Raw genomic sequence first — 24,742 nt, 5'->3', positions numbered from 1 at the left:
TAGAGCCATTGGCGATGGCTCTTAGGTCGGCAGAGTGGCGGGGGATTATGAGGGGACAGATGGAGCATCGGGTGTTGCTCTATGCCGATGACCTCTTGCTGTATGTTTCTGATCCGTTGGAGAGTATGGGAAGGATTATGAGCCTGCTGTGGAGGTTTGGAGGGTTCTCGGGGTACAAGCTGAATGTACGGAATAGCGAGGCATTCCGGTGGGGAATTCATGGCGGGGAGGGTCCAAGTGGTGAAAATGAATATTCTGCCGAGGTTCTTGTTTATCTTTAAAGCTTTCCTGATCGCTATGGGTGGGGAAGGTGCCGAGGGTGGGGAGGACCCTGCTACAGAGGCGGGGGGGGGGGGGGGGGGGGGGGGGTTGGTGATGTCAAGTTTGCTTGATTATTATTGGGCAACGAATGTGGACCAAGTGTGTCAGTGGTGGGAAGGAGAAGGGGTGGAGTGGGTGAGGATGGAGAAGGAATCTTGTAAGGGGTCTAGTTTGAGGGCAGTGGTGATGGCAACGTTGCCAATGGCTCCGACTAGGTATTCAAGGAGCCCGGTGGTGGAGTCCACAGTGAAGATATGGAATCAGTTGAGGAAGCATTTTAGGGTGGAAGGGATGGCGGTGCTAACGCCGCTGTGTGGGAATCATGGGTTTGAGCTGGGGGGATGGACAGTGTGTACAGGAGGTGGAGGGAAGTGGGGCTGGTCAAGGTGAGGGATCTGCATTTGGAGGAAGGGTTCGCCAGTCTGGAGGAGCTAAGGCAGAGGGTAGAGCTGCTGAGTTCAGGTACCTGCAGGTTAGGAACATTGCACGAAAGGTCTGGGATTCCCTAGGTTGCCCGGATACACCCTGCTGGAGCGACTGCTGCTTCTGGATGTGGAAGTGGAGGGGAGAATTGAGGCTGGGGGAGCAGGGAGGTGAGCGGTTGGTGAAGATCAAGGAGAAATGCGGAGTGGAGTTGGGAGGAGAGAACAATTGGGGAGTATGGAGTGAAGCACTGCAAAGGGTAAACGGGACCTCCTCTTGTGCAAAGATGAGCCTGATAGAGTATAAGGTGGTGCACAATGTGCGTTTGACTCGGGCGAGAATGAGTGAGTTCTTTCAGGTGGTGGCAGATGAGTGTAAGAGGTGTGGATGGGGGCCAGCGAATCACGCACACACATGTTTTGGGTTTGCGAAAAATTGGGAAGGTTCTGGGCGGAGTGTTCGTGGTCTTAGCCAGGGTAGTGGAGGAGGAGGTGGACCCGGACCCTTTGGTGGCGCTATTTGAGGTTTCAGAGAAGCCGGAGCTCGTGGAGAGGAGGAAGGCTGATGTCTTGGCCTTCGCCTCTCTGATTGCACGGCGGCGAATTTTGCTGGAGTGGCAGTCCGCATCGCGGCCGTGGATAGCGGCTTGGTTAGATGACCTGTACGACTTCCTGCGATTAGAGAAGATACAGTATGAGTTAAGGGGCTCTTCAGGGGGGTTTGAGGAAAGGTGGGGGATGTTTGTGACCTGTTTGAGGGGCTGTTCATCGCCGGGGAGAGGGGTTAAAAAGGGGAAAAATCTGTACAGACTGTATAGTTGATTGTTGGGAAGTATGTGGTTCCCCATACTTCCCAACAAGTAGGCTATTGCAGAAAATAAGGAAGTATGGGATTGAAGGTGATTTAGCGGTTTGGATCAGTAATTGGCTAGCTGAAAGAAGACAGAGGGTGGTGGTTGATGGCAAATGTTCATCCTGGAGTTCAGTTACTAGTGGTGTACCACAAGGATCTGTTTTGGGGCCACTGCTGTTTGCCATTTTTATAAATGACCTGGAAGAGGGTGTAGAAGGATGGGTTAGTAAATTTGCAGATGACACGAAGGTCGGTGGAGTTGTGGATAGTGCTGAAGGATGTTATAGGATACAGAGGGACATAGATAAGCTGCAGAGCTGGGCTGAGAGGTGGCAGATGGAGTTTAATGCGGAAAAGTGTGAGGTGGTTCACTTTGGAAGGAGTAACAGGAATGCAGAGTACTGGGCTAATGGCAAGATTCTTGGTAGTGTAGATGAACAGAGAGATCTCGGCATCCAGGTACATAAATCCCAGGTTAATAGGGCTGTTAAGAAGGCATATGGTGTGCTAGCCTTTATAAGCAGGGGGATTGAGTTTCGGAACCACAGGGTCATGCTGCAGCTGTACATAACTCTGGTGCGGCCGCACCTGGAGTACTGCGTGCAGTTCTGGTCACCACATTATAGGAAGGATGTGGAAGCTTTGGAAAGGGTTCAGAGGAGATTTACTAGGATGTTGCCTGGTATGGAGGGAAGGTCTTACGAGGAAAGGCTCAGGGACTTGAGGTTGTTTTTGTTAGAGAGGAGAAGGCTGAGAGGTGACTTAATAGAGACATATAAGATAGTCAGAGGGTTAGATAGGGTGGACAGTGAGAGTCTCTTTCCTCGGATGGTGATGACCAACACGAGGGGACATAGCTTTAAATTGAGGGGTGATAGATATAGGACAGATGTCAGAGGTAGTTTCTTTACTCAGAGAGTAGTAGGGGTGTGGAATGCCCTGCCTGCAACAGTAGTAGACTCGCCAACTTTAAGGGCATTTAAGTGGTCACTGGATAGATATGGATGAAAATGGAATAGTGTAGGTCAGATAGGCTTCAGATGGTTTCACAGGTCGGCGCAACATCGAGGGCCGAAGGGCCCGTACTGCGCTGTAGTGTTCTATGTTCTATGTTCTATATTCTATGTTTCCCGGGTGTGTGCTTGCTGTAACCATGTTTTCAGATTGGCGACCTTTTATTTTTCTGATGAAATGTCATCAACTTGAAACATCGGGTGGAATTTTCCCATAATTTGCCAATGTCATTCTCTGGGTGATCCATTTATCTCTCCAGATGCACCCCCATGGCACATGCCCCACAACTAACCACCACCATGACAGTATTACTGGTGCACCCTCGTCAAAGACAGGTGCTCCCCCCTTTAATGCCCACCATCGTGACTGTAAGTTCCCTCATCAATGGTTGCTCCCCCATCACTGCAAGTTTCCCCCATGGCTTTAGAGGTCTCTGCCCTTCCACAGGCACTGCCCCATCACTTGGCAAAGGCAGGTACTTGCACTGTCAATGCATGCCAGGGCAGTGCTAATTCATGCCGGGGCAGAGCCAACCCAGTGCCAGGGGGCAATGTCCTGGCACTGCCTAGGCATGTCCCTTGTCCTCCTTGGTGCTATACTTTTTAAAAATAAAGTTTTTATTCAGGTTTTGCAGAATTTTTCATAAAAGAACAGTAATAGCAATAATAAAACTAACTAGAGTGAATATTAACATAGTGTAAAAAGAAAATATAGAATAACAATTAAATAGACATGACCCCACGCGACCCAGTCTTCCCACACCATCCCAATGAAGCACTCACCCCCTACACCCCTCACACACCCCCCACACACCACCCCACGGAGCCCAGCTCTATTTAAAAAAAATTTTTTTTGAAATAATTTTTATTCAAGTTTTCAACAACAAATTTTATCACAACAGAGAAAAACAGTAACCCCTCCCCTCCAATACAAAAACAATAATTTAACAAGAAAAAGAAATAAGCATAAAACCATGAAAACAAACCCCCATAATGAACCCGTACCTTCCCCCGATTCCCGTCCATTTTCCCCTGATTCTTGGCCACCCGGCTATTCTTCCTCTTGTTCGTTGGCCACAAACGATCCCGGAACAGTTGCATGAATGGCTTCGTTTGACCCTCGGATGGCGAATTTGATTTTCTCCATTTGGAGAGATTCCGAGAGGTCGGACAGCCAGTCTGCAGCTCTGGGTGGTGCTGCTGACCACCAGCCACACAGGATTCTACTGCGGGCGATCAGGGAGGCAAAGGCAAGGGCGTCCGCCCTCCTCCCCAGAAATAGATCTGGCTGGTCTGAAACCCCGAAGACTGCCACTAACGGGCATGGCTCCACCCTCACCCCCACCACTTTGGACATAGCCTCGAAGAAGGCTGTCCAGTACTCCACAAGTCTGGGGCAAGACCAGAACATGTGGGCGTGGTTGGCCGGGCCTCTTTGGCACCGTTCACATCTGTCTTCCACCTCCGGGAAGAACCTACTCATACGGTTTCTTGTTAAGTGGGCTCTATGTACCACTTTTAGTTGCGTCAGGCTGAGCCTTGCGCACGTGGCGGTGGAGTTGACCCTATGCAGTGCTTTGATCCAGAGTCCCCACCCTATCTCAATCCCCAGGTCATCCTCCCATTTATTTCTTGTTGCTTCCAGTACGGTGTCGGCCCTTTCTACCAGTCGGTCATACATGTCGCTACAGTTCCCTTTATCTAGGATACTTGCGTCCAGTAGGTCTTCCAGTAGTGTCTGTCGTGGCGGTTGTGGGTATGTCCTTGTCTCCTTTCGTAAGAAGTTTTTGAGCTGCAGATACCGTAGCTCGTTCCCCCTGGCTAGACGAAATTTCTCTGTCAGTTCGTCCAGTGTTGCGATCCTGCCATCCGTGTATAGGTCCCTGACTGTCAGTGTCCCTCTGTCCTGCCTCCACCTTTTGAAGGTGGCGTCAGTCAGTGCTGGTGTGAACCTATGGTTGTTCCAGATGGGAGCCAAATTGCTGCCGCAGTTGGTTCCAGGATTGGAGGGTGGCTGTCACCACTGGGCTGCTGGAGTGTTTTTTGGGTGGGGATGGGAGTGCTGCCGTGGCGAGGGCCCTGAGGAAGGTCCCCATGCAGGAGGCCTCCTCCGCGCGCACCCACTTGGCCTCTGGCTCCTGGACCCATCCCCTTACTCACGCCGTGATTAGTTTGTCTAGCGCTTTGAAAAAGGCCTTGGGGATGTAGATCGGAATGGATCTAAACAGGAAGAGGAACCTGGGCAGTACGTTCATTTTGATCGTCTGGACTCTCCCCGCGAGGGAGAGTGGGAGTGTGTTCCATCTTTGCAGGTCCTTTTTTACTTCCTACGTCAGACTGGTGAGGTTCCATTTGTGGATAATTTTCCAGTCATGGACTATTTGGATCCCCAGGTAGCGGAATTTATTTCGGGCTTGTTTGAACGGCAGCCCCTTTAGTGCTGCCCCCCCCCCCCCCCCCCCCCCCCCACCTTGCGGGTGTACTGGGAAGATCTCGCTTTTGCTCATGTTGAGTTTGTAGCCCGAGAAGGCTCAAAACTCTTTCAGGAGCGCAATGATTCCGTCCATGCTGCTCTGTGGGTCCGAGATGTAGAGGAGCAGGTCACCTGCATAGAGTGAGACTCTGTGCTCTCTGCCTCCCCTTCGGATCCCCCTCCAATTTTTTGCTGCCCTGAGCGCGATTGCTAGTGGTTCGATTGCTAGTGCGAACAGCAGCGGGGTCAGTGGGCATCCTTGTCTGGTGCCCCTGTGCAGCTGGAAGTATTGGGAGTTGGTATTGTTGGTCCGTACGCTAGCAATGGGAGCGTTGTATAGGAGCTTTATCCAGTACCTCTATGAGGTATTTCCATTCGACTCTGTCGAAGGCCTTTTCTGCGTCCAGGGAGACGATCACCTCTTGTGTTCTCTCCCCGGAGGGGGTCATTATCACGTTCAGCAGGCGCCTGATGTTCGAGGTAAGCTGTCTACCTTTGACGAAGCCCGTCTGGTCCTCTGCGACCACTTCGGGTACACAGTCTTCTAGCCTTTTGGCTAGGATTTTGGCCAGTATTTTGGCGTCGGCGTTCAGCAGAGAGATGGGTCTGTATGACCCACATTCCGTTGGGACTTTGTCTTTCTTAGGTATCAGCGAGATTGAGGCCTGTGCTATCGTGGGTGACAGTGTGCCCCTAGCTAGCGAGTCTGTGAACATCTCCCGCAGGTGCTGGGCCAGCGCGGTCGCAAATTTTTTGTAGAAGTCTGCCGGGAATCCGTCCGGTCCAGGCGACTTCCCCGTCTGCATGGAGCTAATGCTGTCCATGATCTCTCCAAGTGCTAGTGGTGCTTCCAGGTCCCGTTTTCTGCCTCTCCCACGACTGGTATGTCCAGTCCATCAAGGAACCGGTTCATCCCAGCCTTCCCCGTTGGGGGCTCTGAGGTGTACAGCTCTTGGTAGAAGGCCTTGAAGGTTTTATTAATCCTCTCTGGTTCTGTTTCCAACGTGCCTCCGGTATCCCTGATCTGCGCAATTTCTCTGGTGGCTGCCTGCTTTCTCAGCTAGTGTGTCAACAGGCAGCTGGCTTTGTCTCCGTATTTGTACAGGGTCCCGCGCGCCTGGCGGAGTTGGTGCACTGCTTTCCTGGTGGAGAGCAGGTCAAAGTTCCTTTTGTAGTTATTTCCTCTCTGCCAGGAGCTCTACGGTCGGGGCCTCGGAGTATTTACGGTCTACCTCCAGTATGGAGTCGACCAGCTTCTGCCTAGCCACACTTTCCTCCCTATCTCTTTGCGCTTTGAAGGCAATGATTTCCCCTCTTAGTACGGCCTTAAGCGCTTCCCAGAATGTGGAGGGTGAGACCTCCCCGTTTTGGTTGTTCTCCGTGTACTCTGCTATGGCCCGCGCTATCCTTTCGTTGAAGGCCTTGTCAGCTAGTAAGGCACCGTCCAACCTCCATGTGGGGCGCTGGGCCCTTCCCGTCTCTAGCCACATGTCCATGTAGTGTGGAGCGTGGTCTGATATCACAATTGCGGAGTTGTGTACTGGGGAGAAGAAGGAGAATTCTTTCTCCCTCGGGTGGGCGAACCTCCAGGGGTCCACTGCTCCCATCTGCTCCATAAAGTGACTTGAGTTCCCTTGCCATGCTTGAGGTTTGACCCGTTTTGGGGTTTGATCTGTCCGTCTTTGGATCCTGTACACAGTTGAAGCCCACCCCCCCCCCCCCATGATTAGTCGATGCGTCACTATGTCCGGGATTTCTGTCATGGTCTTTTTGATGAAACTCGTGTCGTCCCAGTTGGGCGCGTACGTGTTGACTAGAACTACCGGTGCCCCATCCAGGCCCCGCTGACCATGACATACCGCCCCCCTGGGTCTGTAACCATCTTTGTCGCCTTAAACATCGTCCTCTTGCCGATCAGGATCGCCACCCCCCGGCCCTTGTCCCATAGCATGAATGGTAGGTTTGTCCCACCCAACCCTTTCTTACCCGCAGTTGGTCCTGCTCCCTCAGGTGGGTCTCTTGGAGGAAGACTATGTCGGCCCTCATATTTCTGAGGTGGGTGAGGGCTCTGGATCTCTTCACTGGGCCGTTAAGTCCCCTTACGTTCCAGGTGATTATCCTGGTGGGGGGCTTCTGCCCCCTCGTTCCTGTGGGATTAACCATACTTATCTGGTGGACGCGCCCTGCCCTCCGGGGTTTCCCTTTGTTAGGGGGCTGTCCAGGATGGCCGCTGTCACTGCTCTCCCCATGCGGTCGGGTCTCTGCGCTCCGGGGTTTCCCCTTGTCCCGGGGGCACCTGCCATGGCCGTCCGCTGTGTGTCCGCCACGCGGGTAGTCTCCTGCACTCTGGGAGCTCCCTTCGCCCACAGACTGTACTGGGTGGGTGCTTGCAGTGGTTCTTTGTTTTGAGCCCTTGGTTGTGGCACTTTATAGCCCTGTTTCTTTCCTTTCTTTATTTCCCCCCCTTTTATACAACTCCTCTTAGGTGGGCTTGTTTTGGATGGGACAAGAGAGTGCAAGGAGAGTAAAAATTAAAAAATAAAATAAAAAATAATAAAAATATATATATATATAATATATATATAATATATATATATATATATATATATATATAATATATATATATGTATATATTTCCTCCTCCCCTCTCTTTAACAGTTTTCTTTTGAGTTTTGTTTTGTGAAAGTTCTTCTCTTTTTCTTCCTTTCCCCTCACTCACCCAGGGTAGAGAGAGAGAGAGAGGCTTCTGGTTCAGAGTCTCTTTGTTCTTGCCTCGTGGTGGTCGCTGCCGGGGGGGGGGGGGGGTTGGGTCGGTCCCCGCTGCTCCGTTCGGGTCACCGCTGGTCGCACCCCGAGCTCTCCCGGTGGGGGTGGTTAGGTCGCTGCTCCTCCGCTCCCTTCTTACCGCAGGCTGGGCCCCGCTTCCGACCGGGCTGCTGCCTCTCCGCTCCTGGCCTGTGCTCTGGTGCCGCTGGGGGGGGGGGGGGGGTGGACCTGCCGCCGAGCCGCCCCGCCAAGGATCCTCTGCCGGCCGTATCGTTGGGGGGTCACCTTCCCTGCCCCGCCCCGCTCTCCCCGCTGCGGAGACATAGGCCCCGGCCTCTTCACTCTGCGGGAGCCCCCTTGTAGCGCAACTGCTCAGCTCGCCGCCCGGAAGTCGAATCCCTTGGTGCTATACTTACCTTTGCGCCCCGGGGATCCACTCGATCGGTTCATGTCTTTATATACCTGCTGTAAACCTCACTGATGTAACGTCACATCAGCAATGTATGAATATTAAGTGAGGGAGGATCATGTGGTGGGGTGGCTCATTAATTATGTTACAATTTATTTGGGCAGTGCGGTGGTGCAATGGTTAGCACTGCTACCTCATGGCACCGAGGTCCCAGGTTCGATCCCAGTTCTGGGTCACTGTCTGTGTGGAATTCCCCCCGTGTTTGCGTGGGTTTCGCCCCCACAACCCAAAGATGTGCAGGCTAGGTGGATTGGCCACGTTAAATTGCCCCTTAATTGGAAAAAAATTATTTAGTACTCTAAATTTGAAAATAAAATTATTTAAACGTTTTACAATGAGGTTCTCATCCTTTGTGGGCAGGAACCTCATTACATCATCGGCAAGGGACATGGAAAGTCAGCAAACATGATCTCGCCGACAAGAATTATGTTTCCAGATTCTTGTAGGATGTTGCGCCACGTCGCCATTCTAGTTGACGAAAAATGCAGGGACCAAATCGCCCCATTAACATTTTTTCTCTCCACAGATGTTGCCGGACTTGCTGCGTATTTCCAGCGTTTTCTATTTTTATGGTGGAAAATAGTTTCAGTTCTGATTTCAACTTTCATTGCCTAAGAATATAATCCAACAAAATATAATCCTTTGTTTTATAAAATACTGAATTACATTACCTATGCTAACTTAGGTATTCATTATTAAAAATTTGTTTGTGGGATGTGGGCATCGCTGGTTGGGCCATCTGTAAACTTAGAGTACACAATTATTATTTCCATATAAGGGACAATTTAGTATGGCCTAACCTGCACATTTTGGGGTTGTGGGGGTGAGACCCACACAGACACGGGGAGAATGTGCAAACTCCACACTGACAATGATCTGGAGCCGGGGTTGAACCCGGTTCCTCAGCGCTGTTAAGCAGCAGTACTAACCACTGCACCACCGTGCCGCCACTTGAGGGGGTAGTTAAGAGTCAACCACATCGCTGTGGATCACAAGTAGGCCACCAGGTAGGAACAACATATTTCCTTCCCTGAAGTCTTTAGTGAACCGGATGGATTTTTATAACAATCTGGTGGTAAAATGTTAAGTGATGGGCCATTCTTCACTGTTTACAATTCACATGGCACATCACATCAAAGGATTTCAGTAGACTTTTTTAGGTTAAGCAAATCTATAATTCTATAATTATATAATGGATATTAAAAGCTTTTCTATGTTGCCTTGGGGAACTTCATTCACATGTCTTTTATATATCTGCATTATTAATGTGTACATAGAATCTCCAGCACAGAAGCAGGCCAGTTGGCCAAACTAGTGTGTGTTGTTAATACTCAATGAGCCTCCTCCCATTCCATCTGCCTTATCTCAGCCTTTCAGCAGATCTTTCTATTCCTTTTCTCCCATGTAATTGTCTGCTTCCTGCTGAAAGCATCTAAACTATTTGTCTGGAACATTATCTATGGTACCACGTTCCACTTTCTGACCATTCTGAAGAAATACATTTCTCCTTCTCTATTAGTTTATTAGTAATTATCTCCTTATTTTTCAGTTAGAATATTAGTAATTATCTCCTTATTTCACTATTTCTTAGTAATTATCTTGCATTTATATCCCAGAGTTTAGGATTCCCCCACAACTGGAAACGTTCTCTCTACCTTTGAGTCTTCTACTTTCGAAAGAGCCCCAAACTGTTCAGTATTTCCTGATAGCTGTTATCTCTCAGTTCTGGTGTCAGCATCGTAAATCTTTTCTGAACTTTTTCCAGTATTTCTCTGTCCTCTTTATAGTACAGAGACCAGAGCTCTTCACAGTAGTCTAAACATCAACAGGGCATGTGCAAGTTTGACATTTCTGCGTTTTTGAATTTTGTAGCATTTTAATTAATTTGATTTTTTTAAGGTACCCGAGTCTGGAGTCTCCGTTCTGGAGACTGTCGCCACGCCGGCGTGAAAATGGTGCTGTTTTACGCCAGGGACACAGGTGCAAAACAGTTACCGATTCCCTGTTCCGGGGGGAGGAGGGGGGGGGGCTAGCAGGCAGGCAGTGTAGAGCTCCCAGCTCTAGCTGTCGATATGGCCTGGAGAGTTGCCAGGTCCGTGACCGCACATGCGCACGCCGGCGGCCTGCAGTAGCCGCGCTGTGCTTCATGACGGACGCAGCCCGCGGACCCGGCCCTCAAAATAGTTTCCCCCTTCAGCCGGCTCACGCGCCCCAGACCTCCCCACCCCCCCGCCCGTGGATCGGCCTTTCCCTGACCTTGGCGGCGCTGGACTGTTTCCGCAGCCGCCATGCTGAGTTCCCGACGGTTGAGACCACACATGACCCCACGCCGTCGGGAACTCGGCCGGCCGGGGACGGAGCATCTCCTGGCGGGCCTCAGCCAACTTTCGGAGGCCGTAGATACGGAGTATGGCGTACTCTCCGAGTAAGTACTCTGGAGCTAATCATTTCAAACTGAGTTTAATCAGCAGTTGAAAAAGTAATTCATTCTTTCTAAATCAGGGAGTTCTATCTAAATGGCTGAAGAAGTAAATTCGTATTTTGCTTCTGTCTTCACAAAGGAAGACATAAATAATGTACTGGAATTTCTGAGAAACACAGGTTTTAGTGAGGTGCTGAAGGAAATTAGTATTTAGTAAAGAAATGGGTTTGGGGGAAATGAATAGGATTGAAAGCGGACAAATCACCAGGGTCTGATAATTTTCATCCTAGAGTACTTATGGAAATGGCCCTAGAAATAGTAGATCCATTAATGGTAATTTTCCAAAATTCTTTGGCCTCTGTAATGGTTCCTGTAGATTGGAGGGCAACGAATGTAACCCTGCTATTCAAAAAGGGAGGGTGAGAGAAAACAGGGAACTATAGACCAGTGAGCCTAATGTCGGTAGTAGGGAAGTTGCTGGAGTCCATTATCAAGGATTTCATAGCACAGCATTTGAAAGAACAAAAAAAAGTACAGCACAGGAATAGGCCATTCGGTCCTCCAAGCCTGCGGTAACCATGCTGCCCGTCTAAACTAAAATCTTCTACACTTTTGGGGTCCGTATCCCTCTATTCCCATCCTATTCATGTATTTGTCAAGATGCCCCTTAAACGTCACTGTCATCCCTGCTTCCACCGCCTCCTCCAGCAGCGAGTTCCAGGCACCCACTACCGTCTGTGCAAAAAAACTTACCTCGTACATCTCCACTGAACCTTGCCCCTCGTACCTTAAACCTATGCCCCCTAGTAATTGACCCCTCTACCCTGGGAAAAAGTCTCTGACTATCCACTCTGTCTATGCCCCACATAATTTTGTAGACCTCTATCAGGTCGCCCCTCAACCTCCTTCATTCCAGTGAGAACAAACCAAGTTTATTCAACCTCTCCTCCTACCTATAGCCGTCCATACCAGGCAACATCCTGGTAAATCTCTTCTGCACCCTCTCTAAAGCCTCCACATCCTTCTGGGAGTGTGGCAACCAGAATTGAACACTATACTCCAAGTGTGGCCTAACTAAGGTTCTATGCAACATGACTTGCCAATTTATATACTCAATATCCCGGTCAATGAAAAGAAAATCATGCTTGACAAATCTACTAGAATTCTTTGAAGGTGTAACTAGTAGAGTTGACCGGGCAGTGTGGATTATGGGTCGTGTCTTGAAATGGATAGAAAGCTGATTGGTAGACAGGAAGCAGAAAGTTGGAATAAATGGGTCATCTTCTGATTGGCAGGCAGTGATGAGTGGGGTACCGCAGGGATCTGTGCCAGGGGCCCAACTGTTCATATTATGTATTAATGATTTAGGCAAAGGAACTAAATGTATTATCTCCAAATTTTCAGATGATACAAAGTTGGGTGGGAGGGTGAGCTGTGAGGAGGATGCAGAGATGGGTCAGTGGGATTTGGACAGGCTGAGTGAGTGGCATATGCATGGCAGATGCAGTATAATGGGATAAATGTAAGGTTATCCGCTTCGGTAGCAGAAATAATAATCTTTATTAGTGTCACAAGTAGGCTTACATTAACACTGCAATTAAGTTACTGTGAAAATCCCCGAGTCACCACACTTGGGTACACCGAAGGAGAATTCAGAATGTCCAATTTGCCCAACAGCATGTCTTTCGGGACTTGTAGGTGGAAACTGGAGCACCCGGAGAAAATCCACACCCGGAGAAAATCCACATCCGGAGAAAGTGCAGACTCCACACAGACAGTGACCCAAGCCAGGAATCGAACCCTGATGCTGTGAAGCAACAGTGCTAACGATTGTGCTACCGCGCAGGAAGGCAGATTGTTAATTGAATGCGTGTAAATTGGGAGTGGTGGCTACTCAGTGAGACCTTGGTGTCCTCGTGCATCAGTTGCTGAAAGTAAGTGCGCAGGTACAGCAGGCAGTAAAAAAGGCAAATGGTATGTTGTCCTTTATAGTGAGAGGATTTGAGTATAGGAATCGGGATGTTTTACTGCAATTGTATAGGGCATTGGTGAGGCCACATCTAGAGCATTGTGTGCAGTTTTGATGTCCTTATCTGAGGAAGGATGTTCTTGCTTTGGAGGGAATGCAGCAAAGGTTTGATTCCTGGGATGGCAGACATTCACATGAGGAGAAGCTAAGTCAGTTCGGATCCATTGGAGTTTAGAAAAGTGAAAGGGGATCTCATCGAAACTTATAAAATTCTAACGGGATTAGACAAAGTAGATTCAGAAAGAATATTCCCGATGGTGGGGAGTCCAGAACTAGGGGTCAGAGTTTGAGGATAAGGGGTTAATCTTTTAGGACTGAAGTGAGGAGAAATGTGTTCATCCAGAGAGTAGTGAATCTGTGGAAGTCACTGGCACAGAATGTAGTTGAGGCCAAAACGTTGTGTAATTTCAAGAAGGAATTAGATATAGCTCTCGGGGCTGAAGAGGTCAAGGGATATTGGGGGAAAGCAGGATCAAGATATTGAACTTGCTGATCAGCCATGATCATAATGAACATAATGAACGTCAAGGCTTTCTGATGATAAATTGAGGGGTAAGACAAATTGTGGCGAGATTGAAAGATTTAAAAATGCCATAAATAAGGTTGCAGGATGGCTGATTAGCTGTAGGTACATTTCACTGTTTAAAAAGATCAAATAAATGCAACTTAGATTGCAAAATTTTAAGTGGAGTAGAAGAATCGAGATAGAATAGAAGAATAAGTCTGCAAATACACTGATTGTTCAAATGGCAGTTTAGGTGGACAAGGCCAAAAAGCCAAATGAAATCCTTGATTTTGTAGCTAGAGACAAAAAGGGCAGCATTTTCAGCCTTGTGGTGGTGGATTTTCCAGTTTGCAATTGACCCAATCTGATTCCACCCTCTTGTGACTTTTGTTAGGCTGTCTACGTGTCCAGTGGAAACACCCGTGGGGCGGCAAGAAAGCATTGAGAGGGTGGCACAGTGGTTAGCACTGCTGCGCCGAGGACCCGGGTTTGATCCCGCCGCAGGGTCACCGTCCGTGTGGAGTTTTCCCCGTGTCTGCGCGGGTCTCAACCCCGCCACCCAACCCGGCAGCACGGTAGCATTGTGAATAGCACAATTGCTTCACAGCTCCAGGGTCCCAGGTTCGATTTCGGCTTGGATCACTGTCTGTGCGGAGTCTGCACATCCTCCCCGTGTGTGTGTGGGTTTCCTTTGGGTGCTCCGGTTTCCTCCCACAGTCAAAAGATGTGCAGGTTAGGTGGATTGGCCATGCTAAATTGCCCTTAGTGAGCCGGGAGTGCAGGAGGCGAAAGAGGCCGGCATTCTGGCCTTTGCGTCCCTGGTAGCCCGGCGGAAGGATGTGAGGCCCCCAAGCGTGGAGGCCTGGATCAACGATATGGCGGGGTTCATTAAATTGGAGAGGGTGAAATTTGCCCTAAGGGGGTCAGTGCAGGGGTTCTTCAGGAGGTGGCAACCATTCCTGGATTTCCTGGCAGAACGGTAGAAAAAGGCCAGCAGCAGCAGCAACCGGGGGGGGTCGTCTCTTTGTTTTGGGCTGAAGGGACGTGTATATTTGTTCTTTGCTAATGTCGGGCGTTCATTTATTTCTTCTTTTCTGTATACAGGAGGGGGGGGGGGGGGGGGGTTGTTCTTTCTGTTCTTAGTATTTTCTGTTATTGATATTTTGTGAAAATTTGAATAGAAATTGTAAAAAAAAAATTTTTTAATTGCCCTTAGTTGGGTGGGGTTACTGGGTTATGGGGATAGGGTGGAGGTGTTGACCTCTGGTAGGGTGCTCTTTCCAAGAGCCGGTGCAGACTCGATGGGCCGAATGGCCTCCTTCTGCACTGTAAAATCTATGATAATCTATGAAACCCAGAGATGTGCAGGGTAGGTGGATTGGCCATGCCTAACTATCCCTTAATTGGAATTTTTTTTAAAAATGAAAGCATTTGAGGTGTTTGAAAAAGCAATTAAGAGCTTTTTAAACCATGAATTCCTCCTTTCCCAAAAGCACACGACTTCCATGCTGTGTCTGTGCCTCACTGGAGGCACGAGAGAAGTGCACAGTGGGAGGAATGTCCTCCGTGAAACTGATGAGTTGAAAAGTCTTTGATCAGTTACACTGAAGAGCTGAAGCCATGGCCATTGGGAAACTGCTTTTCAAATTGCTTCTTCTGTCAGATAGTGCTTTCACTGCTTGATATGAGATTGCCAACTTCTTGGAAAGCACCTTGCCTAGCTAGCACTTTACTCACCTTCAACTGCATTTTTCTGCTGCTAACTTTCACCATGGCATGTGCTCATCTTATACAGCTTTACCTTCCACCTCTGCTGAGCGGCAAGTGCAGAGGCCACACTCAACAGCTCAACAGCCATAGCAAGAACAGTTTCCCCTTAACCATGTACCCTTCCACAGTGTAGAGGGCTGGACACTGAGATCCAGCTTAAAGAGGCAAGACCTCCAAACCGGGTCTACAGATCGAGGATCAACTCTGTTAACATGTTTGAGTACCAGTGCATCAGGAGGCTCAGACTCTCATTGCTGTAGGCGTCTACAACTCCTCGACTTGGGCCTCCTCCCTAGAGAACAGGTCAGCACATATTGCCAATGGCTGACAAGGTAGGCTTAGGAATCCATGTTCATTCGATCCACTGTAACCCATGACAGGGTCCCTTTCATTAGAAATCTTTCCTTTGACAGAATGGATGCATTTTGCCCTCTGCGTTAAGTGCACAGCTGATGACAAACACCAAGATGTTCAAATCACGGAAGGAAAACTTGAAACAACTACCTTCTGCAATTTGTGTAGGGCGAGGAGAAGTTTGAAATCCAGAAAATAGGTCCCCGACCCCTTGTGATGATGCTCACAAAGTAAAGGTTTATTATGAAATAGAAAAGAAGTAAAATAGAAGTACACTTAGATAAGACGATGGCTTTGCAAAGCATCACTACTTTAAACAATTCCGAACAATCTTAACTACTTTACTTAACTACTAACTCTCCCCAATCTGTTCCACAACACCGTGTAGATTTCGGGATGAATAAAATCACAGTAACTTTTATCACATGCTGCCTTCACGTCTGTTGGATTGCTATCAAAATTGATCAGTTTACTTTTAAAATTTGGTTTATTTGACACACTGCTTGCTGGGAGATAAACAACTATTCTGTTGTTGTCTGAGATTGAAAGCAGCCCCTGCATTAGTTTCAGTATCCCCTTAAATTGGTTTAATCCCTTTCATTTCTTAAGACACAGAACCCCAACAGTGCAGAAGGAGGCCATTCAGCCCATCTAGTCTGCGCAGCCTCTCTGAAAGAACACCCTACCTAGGCCCACATTCCAACCCTATCCCCTTAACCTAGAGACCCCACCTAATCTTTTGGACACTAAGGGGCTATTTAGCATGGTCAATCCACCTAACTCCCTTGTCTTTATTAAATTTCTTCAGAACTACACTCTCCCAGACTTAATTAACTTCACCGCTTTATTTTAGCTTTTAGAGCTTAAAAGAAAACTAAACTCCCTTTATCCACCTTCCGTATGACACTTTTTCTTCACACACTGCATACCTGTTTTGAATCCTTAACCTATTCAGATCTATTCATGTTCTGTACCCATTCTTAATAAATTGCCTTAGGTAAACATCTGTTTGCTGTATTACTAGACTCATTAGCATCTCTAATGCACAGTTAGATTTACACAGTCACTCAGTTCCTGCCTTAATTACCTTACTCGCATATTCCACCGTTCAAAATATATGACCAGAACATAACCAACAGGATATATTCCGATTTCTTGGATTTCCCTGACATTCTTTCATGACACGTGCCGTCCCGAATCGGTCGGGGAGCTTAGAGGCGGGATGAAAATTGGTTCGCTCTGGGAAAGTGAAATAGCCACGTGCGCAAGTCAGTGAGTCAAATTTCCGACTCAAAAATATTCCCACCATTCCGGCAAGGGGCTACAGTTAGAACATTCCAGCCATTGGGTACAAAAGAGGCTACGGTTAGAACATTCAAGCCATTGGGTACAGAAGCAAAGAGGTAATGTTGAACGTGTACAAGAATTTAGTTGGACATAATTTAGATTATTGTGTATTTTTGGATACTCCATTATAAGGAACAATTAAGTACGTAGATGTATGAAACTAATACCTAGGACGACGGATTACAGGTATGAAAGAAACTTGAAGTTTTCACTTTTGCTGAGGACAAATGCTAACTGAAAAGTGTCCTTAAAAATAATGAAGAGTGACAATAATAATCTTAATTAGTGTCACAAGTAGGCTTACATTAACACTGAAATGAAGTTACTGTGAAAATCCCATAGTCGCCACACACTGGTGACTGTTTAGATACACAGAGGGAGAATTCAGAACGTCCAATTCACTTAACAAGCACATCTTTCGGGACTTGTGGGAGGAAACCAAAACACCTGGAGGAAACCGACGCAGACACGGGAAGAACATGCAGAGTCCGCACCCAAGCATTGAATCGAACTCGGGGGCCCTGGCGCTTTGAGGCAACAGTGCTAACCACTGTGCTACCGTGCCGTCAATAAGTCAAATAATCTTGGATTGTTCCCAGTAGTAGTTCAGATAGCAATAAAAGGGCAGAAAGTTAAGATAACCACAAACGACTGAAGGGGTTAGAAACAAAATATTTATGCAGAGGCTGAATAGAGTGTGGAACTTTGCCACAAATTGCCAGAACAGATTTCACAGCATTTTTAAGAGAAATAAATAATTTTTTGAACTAAAGTTGGCCTTCTCGCCTATTTAAATGACAGGAGGAGTGAGCAGAGGATTGGTGTTAGTCTTGGCTCATAGTGAAAAACACCAGTGCAGACTTCAATGGGCTTAATTTTCCTGCACTATAAATAATTTGCAAGTGAAACTCTTGAATAAACTCCTGTGCTTAAACATGTAAAGGCCACTGTTTCTGACTGTTTTGATGTGAATACTTACTCTCTCAGTGTTAGCCACTGCAATTTTATTTTGTTGCTTTTCTTTTTCCAGATACTTTATGGTGAAGGGGACAGTGATGCAAACTATGCGTTTTCCCTGTATGGACGATTTTGCCATGAGATTAAGCTGGACTATTCTCCATATGTCAACTACTTCACTCGTGTTTACTGGAATAGGTCCTATCGCGTGTACAGAGTCAATACACTGATATCATTTCAATACTAATGAAGATTGAAACCTTCCCAATTGCCATCCTCTTAGTGCTGCATATATTTAATTTTTCTGTTGAAACAATGTCTCATTTTACATGGACTTTTAAAATGTAACTTTTAAATACATATACATAACATTCTTTTTTTAAAATTATTTTTTACAAATTAGTCTGAAGTGAAAAGAAGGCAAATCTTGCTGTTTGGAAACACCCTCCAATGTTCAGAATGGAGGTCTAAAACAAAAACTTGCATCAGGTTAAAATAAGTTAATCCATATCTATTAATTCAGCTGCAGAACAGTATTGTATTGTTTGGATACGGACAGACCCTACTGAGCTACTCATGGTCTTAAAAACCACAGCACTTTAGGTAGAGCTTAAGCATACTTGGGCATTGTGTACATTTAGTTTACATGCCTAGGCTCTGCCCAAAGTTCAGCAACTTTTGTGTCAGTACATTATTTTTTGAAAAATGTCACAGTGGGTGATGTACTTAACTGTTTTGATTACAGACATCTGAGAAACAGGAACGTTGAGTCTTTGAAGCCTTACTAAAAACTGTTATTGTGAATGACCAAGTTAGTGCTTTTTATTAAATTGCTAGCTTGGTAAGTTGAAAGGGGAGCACCTTCTAGGACAGTCTTGTTTGGCATTGTGCAGTGCACAGGTATAGTAAATAATCTGTTTTTTCATTTTGTATAGTATGAATGAATTTCATTTTCAAATTATTAGGACCCACTTATTTTTAATTTTAAGTTGCAAGAAAGCGCATTCTCCCCGTGTCTGCGTGGGTCTCACCCACACAACCCAAAATATGTGCAGGGTAGGCGGATTGGCCATGCTAAATTGCCGCTTAATTGGATATTTTTTTTTAATGTTGCAAGAAAGATTTGATTTCTTTTTTAACTTTTTAAAATAAATTTAGAGTACTCAATTATTTTTTTTCCAATTAAGTGGCAATTTAGCATGGCCAATTCTTTTTGGGTTGTGGGAGTGAGACCCACGCAGACACAGGGAGTATGTGCACACTCCACACGGACAGTGACCCAGGGCCAGGATCAAACCCGGGTCCTCGGTGCTGTGAGGCAGCAGTGCTAACTACTGCACCACCGTGCTGCTCCCCAGTTTATCTTCTGAGGTGCAATGCCCAAAACTGAATGCAGTACTCCAGATGGAGTCTAACCAAATCTCTGCACAACTGAAGCATCACTTCCTTACCTTTTGTATCCATTTCTGAGATAAAACAATATCCTATTAGCCTTTTTGACACTTTTTCTATCTGTGCACCATCCTTTAATGATTTGTGTATACAAATGGTTAAATCTATTTGTTCCTCCACAGCTAAGACTCTCTCCATTTAGAAAAGATCCCAGTTTACCTTTCAGAAGTGAATACAGTTCACTACATTTTAGCCCACTCATCTAGTCTATCAATGTCCCTTTGTAACTTCCTACTCCCATCTGTACAACTGCGCCCGTCAACCTAGAGTTATGTGAAAACTTAGATATATAACTCCATTTAAATTGTTTATTTCTATGATGAAAAGTCAAACACCCCCAATACATTTGTTTTTCTGTGGAATGTGGGCATCGCTGGCTGGGCCAATGTTTATTGCCCTTGAAGATTTTTTTTCCTGCCCTTTGACTCATGACGGCTGAAACAATAGTCTTGACACCGTTTGATCAAAGTCTCCATTTTCTGAAGTAGGGCTTCCAGAGACCAAAGATCTTCAGTGCGCATTTCCTCAATCTTCTCACTTTCTTTAGCCTGGAAAGCCTGGGCCAAGTCGTCAGAAAATGTGAAGAGCCATGACTATTATGGGACAAAGGCCACTGGTGTGTATGTTGAAGAGGTGGTGCGAGGGCTGATCCCTGTGGGAGCCCTTTGTTAGTTACGCATGGTCGGCTGATTTGATTTCCTAGGTGCACAACGAACTGTCAGTTGCTGGTCATGGGATTGATTAGTTGTAGCAACTTCACGTAGCCGATGGTGTTGAAGAGTCTTGACAGCATGCCAGTATACCACACTGCATCATGGGCACAGGATAAATCTTCAGGTCCTTCTGCAAACGGGCCCCAGTAGATGAGGTCAGTGTCAGGACCTGCTCAGAGCAGTTACAGCCTGTGTGGAAACCTGGCTGGTGGCAGGGGAGGTGGGGTGTTGCTGCTTCTAGGGTGGGACTCAATCAGATTGGCATCTGGTATTCCACGATCTTATGTTATTGAGAGCAGGATAATATGGCAGCTGCTGAATGGGTCATCAAATGGTTTCCCTGGCTTGGCAGTGGCCACTATCTTGGAATGATGCGTCAGTAACGTTGATCACTGCGCCACCATGCCGCCCATAATTACGTGATTAAATGCAGAGGGTCGGAGCAACATGCAATGCTGATGCTCTGTCGCGTTTACCAATTTGGGACAAAGCTGAATCACAGAACTATGGGCACTTTTCCCAGGTTGATGGTGTACCTATTATTACATCTCAAGTGCAAAGAGATCAGATCCAGTGATGGGGAAGGTCATGAACATGGACAAAGGAACAGCACAGTAGCACACTTGGCTAGCACTGTGGCTTCACAGTGCAAAGGTCTCAGGTTCAATTCCCCGCTGGGTCACTGTCTGTGCGGATATGCATGTTCTCCCCGTGTCTGCGTGGGTTTCCTCCAGTTGCTCCGGTTTCCTCCCATAATTCAAAGACATGCAGGTTAGGTGGATTGGCCATACTAAATTGCCCTTAGTGTCCAAAAAGGTTAGGAGGCGTTATTGGATTATGGGGATAGGATGGAAGTGAGGGCTTAAGTGGGTCAGTGCAGAGACTCGATGGGCCGAACGGCCTCCTTCTGCACTGTATGTTCTATGTATCTATGATGTCAGATATCTGGAATGGTGCTTCTGCTGTTGGTGAACAACTTTGCTAACCACTTCCTTCCCTGTAATTGGACGTTCTTTGTGAATTCTGGGTAAATCCCATTGCCTCCTGCTGTTTTCTCTGACTTATTTGCCATCAGATTGTTCTTCACTTCTTTCCTCTTGTGTGTAAGACGGCAGGAAACAGCGGACAGGATTGACTGCACACACTCGAGCCAAAATATTTAAGGAAACTCCTCCGACTCAGCATTGCCCACTTCCTCGTTTGTGTAAAGACTTGATAAGTCTGACTACTCTGGGGCACTCTTGAAAGTCTGCATCAGGGCTGTTTTTACTGCTCACTTGTCATCACTACTGGCTGGTATCTTTGAGTTTATTAGGAGTTGTGAAGTGACAGCATCAGTGTTAATTCAGGATCACTGTTGTGGGAGTTGTTTAGTAAAGTAAAGTAATCTTTACTTTACCAGGGGCTGGTTTAGCACAGGGCTAAATAGCTAGCTTTTAAGGCAGGCCATCAGCGCGGGTTCAATTCCCGTACCAGCCTCCCCAAACTGGCGCCGGAATGTGGCGACTAGGGGCTTTTCACAGTAACTTCATTTGAAGCCTACTTGTGACAACAAGCGATATTCATTTCATTTCTTAATTGTCGCAAGTAGGTTTACATTCACACTGCAATGAGGGCAGCACGGTGGCCTAGTGGTTAGCACAACCGCCTCACGGCGCTGAGGTCCCAGGTTCGATCCCGGCTCTGGGTCACTGTCCGTGTGGAATTTGCACATTCTCCCCGTGTCTGCGTGGGTTTCGTCCCCACAACCCAAAAATGTGCAGAGTAGGTGGATTGGCCACGCTAAATTGCCCCTTAATTGGAAAAAATAATTGGGTAATCTAAATTGATAAAAAAAAACACTGCAATGAAATTACTGTGAAAAGCCCCTAGTCGCCACATTTCGGCGCTTGTTCGGGTACACAGGCAGAGATCAGCACGTCTTTCGGGACTTGTGGGAGGAAACGGGAGCACCCAGAGAAAACCCATGCAGTCAGGGGGAGAACGTGCAGACTCCACACAGACAGTGACCCAAGCCGGGAATCAAACCTGGGACCCTACAGCGGTGAAGTAATAGTGCTAACCACTGTGCTACCGTGTCTGCATGTGTTTCCTCCGGGTGCTCCAGTTTCCTCTACAGTCCAAAGATGTGCGGGTTAGGTGGATTGTCAATGCTAAATTGCCCTTTAGAGTCCAAAGATGTATAGGTTAGGTGGGGTAACGGGGATAGGACGGGTGAGTGGGCTTAGGCAGGATTCTCTTTCAGAGGGTCGGTACAGACTCGATGGGCTAAATGGCCTCCTTCTGCACTGTCGGAATTCAATGAGTGTTGTTCGCTCACCGGAGTCTTCATTTTCTCTGTATTCTTCCAGGAATGTTCACTTCCTGGATTCCAGCAGTGGATAAAAGTGTTTCTGAAGCCCCTGGGGAGCAAATTTAGTGGCTGCCAATTTGAGAAGTCAAGTAGGGGTTGACAGTGGTTGGGATCTAGTCAATGGTGGTTTCTAAGTATCTGATGTAGCCATCCCAGTTACCCTTCCACAGATTCAAGCTTGGTTTTGACTTGGAGTTTATGGATGATAGCTCAAGGCTGAAGGGCACAAGGCTTAGGTGATTCTGGGATTTTCACAGTAACTTCATTGCAGTGTTAATGTAAGCCTACGTATTATTAAAAATTACTTTTCACATCTGACCAACAGAGAAGATCCTCTTTATTCTCACCCTTTGTGTCGTACTGCCACTCAGTTACTGGCCCATATCAAAGGTTGCTTCCAGTTACATGCATTTTCATATTTGCAAATAACTTCTTTTGTGGACTCTTTACAAAGGTTTTCAATAAGTCCGTGTAGACAATATCTGTAAATGTTCCCCTGCTCATCATACCAGTGCCTCCTCAAAAAAGGCATCTAGATTAACCAGACATGGCGTATCCTTCACAAACTATACTGACTCCCTTGGCTCAGCTTTTCCTTGCCCAAGTACTTAGTTGTTCTGTCTTTGATAGATTCCAGTGACTTCCCCACAAGTGATGTTGAAATGATGGACCTGTAATTGCCTGTGTTCTCCCTTCCTTAAATCATGGAGTGACCTTTGCAGTTTTCCAATCCAAAAGCATAATTCCTGAGTCTAAGGAACCTTGTAAATTACAACTACTGTATCTGTAATTTCCTCGCCTATTTCCTATAATTCTCCAGGATGGGAACCATCAGTTCCTGGATGCTGGTCTGTCATGTGCTGATCCATAGTTTTTTTTTTTGTTTTCTTTTAATTTAGAGTACCCAATTAATTTTGTCCAATTAAGGGGCAATTTAGCATGGCCAATCCACCTAGCCTGCACATCTTTGGGTTGTGGGGGCGAAACCCACGCAAACACTGGGAGAATGTGCAAACTCCACAGGGACAGTGACCCAGAGCTGGGATCGAACCTGGGACCTCGGCACCGTGAGGCAGCAGGGCTAACCCACTGCACCACCATGCTGCCCTTGCTGGACCATAGTGAAGGAAAATCAAACATCATGATCCAGTTTAGCTAGTGTTGGATGTGGGTCGGAAGGGATGAGAAGAATAACAGGGAATAGGAATGATTTGTGCTTCATTACATACTGGGAACCCTCTTAAATGTGTCTTGCAATAGGTACATTTTTCCTGTAGGATTTAAGGTTTAGGATTTATCGTACTGTAGATAGAATTCCATTGTGACTGAAATGCATTGTTAGGGTCCCAATCATTTTCACTCGGAAGTATAGACCCCAGCATGAAACTTTTGGTACTTATAAATATTATATAACACCTTTGCTATCTTTTTCCTCTTGTGTTATATTCTTTCTCTCCCCAGTGTTACATTAGTTCTGTTATTCAGGTACTTTGAACTCTCCTATGTGTGGAATGATGTAGAATGTTAATTTTCATGACCACCATCAGTGTTACTTTTATTATTTCATGAGATAAGTTTTCTGTGTCATGTCTAGTGATCTGGGCATTGGCTGCGTTCAAATACTATTTGTCACGGGAATTCCACCCCTTCTGACGCATACAGATGTCTAACATGTCTCTGCAATTGCTAAATTGCCTGAATTCTTTCAGAGCAATAATTCCTACATATGTAGCATGATATTGGTAGCAAGATGCTGATGAAACCTATATGAACTTAAGAGATCACCTATCTTACTTTACACTATCAATGCAATCTGACCCACTTATTTATTATACTTAATTCTCATGTCAGGCTACTATCTGCCATTGAAGCATTTCCACTAGTTTTGCTATCCAGTATCATTTGTTTTTGCCTATTTCTTCATATTTTTAGTTTTCTCCATATAAACATTCCCAAAAGTCAGTATTGAAGAAAAATAAATTAGAAGTTTAGTTCAATCCTTTGTTGAAGCCTCAGTCTCACATGAATACATATTACCGTGTGAAAACAAAGAAGTTATTTGCAGCCAATTTGTTTAAATGAGTGATCAAATGCTGCAACTGTTTTCTCATCCCTGGTGATCTCATGTTGAAGGAACATTTTGAAATTAATCACTTTGCTTTAATATATTCGGGTGGCATGTATCTCAGAAACTTAGACATTCAAATAAAATGTTTGCATTCAATGTGAAGGAATAAATAGTCAATTTTTAAAGTTGATGAAATCTGGACATTTGCTGTTTAAAACCATCAGTTTAATGCAGTGTCTATTGTTGGATTGAAAACCGATTTGCCATGTTAAGTAGTGCCATTAACCATAAGCCATGCAGAACTATAAACTGTGACAGCAAGATACATTTACAGTACTCTCTGGGTAAAAGGTAAACACTTGTATGTGCCTGATGTGCACCTTTCAGAGACAGTACCCTAAGTACTTTGCATAATCTCAGCACCAATACTGATGAGGGCCTTTTCCATCGTGCAA

General features: G+C 46.4%; 1 protein-coding gene and 1 long non-coding RNA gene across 5 annotated transcripts in view; one reads left to right on the top strand and one right to left on the bottom strand.

The window, feature by feature from the left end:
* LOC119972393 (probable C-mannosyltransferase DPY19L4) overlaps positions 1-18,753 on the top strand; it is a 107,300-nt gene extending 88,547 nt beyond the window's left edge. For 3 of the 4 annotated variants that reach the window (XM_038809005.1, XM_038809004.1, XM_038809003.1), the window contains exon 19: positions 17,775-17,948. In XM_038809005.1, coding sequence (XP_038664933.1) covers positions 17,775-17,948 — 174 coding nt within the window. Of the gene's footprint in view, positions 1-17,774 lie in introns of all 4 variants that reach the window. The other variant, XM_038809002.1, reaches the window with a different exon arrangement.
* Positions 1-24,742, bottom strand: part of LOC119972394 — a 46,609-nt gene that overhangs the window by 9,379 nt on the left and 12,488 nt on the right. The window lies entirely within an intron of this gene.

This window comes from Scyliorhinus canicula, chromosome 10, assembly GCF_902713615.1.
Source record: "Scyliorhinus canicula chromosome 10, sScyCan1.1, whole genome shotgun sequence".
NCBI classification, from domain to species: domain Eukaryota; kingdom Metazoa; phylum Chordata; class Chondrichthyes; order Carcharhiniformes; family Scyliorhinidae; genus Scyliorhinus; species Scyliorhinus canicula.
Note: the sequence above shows the minus strand (reverse complement) of the source record. Positions and strands in the feature narration are given on the sequence as shown.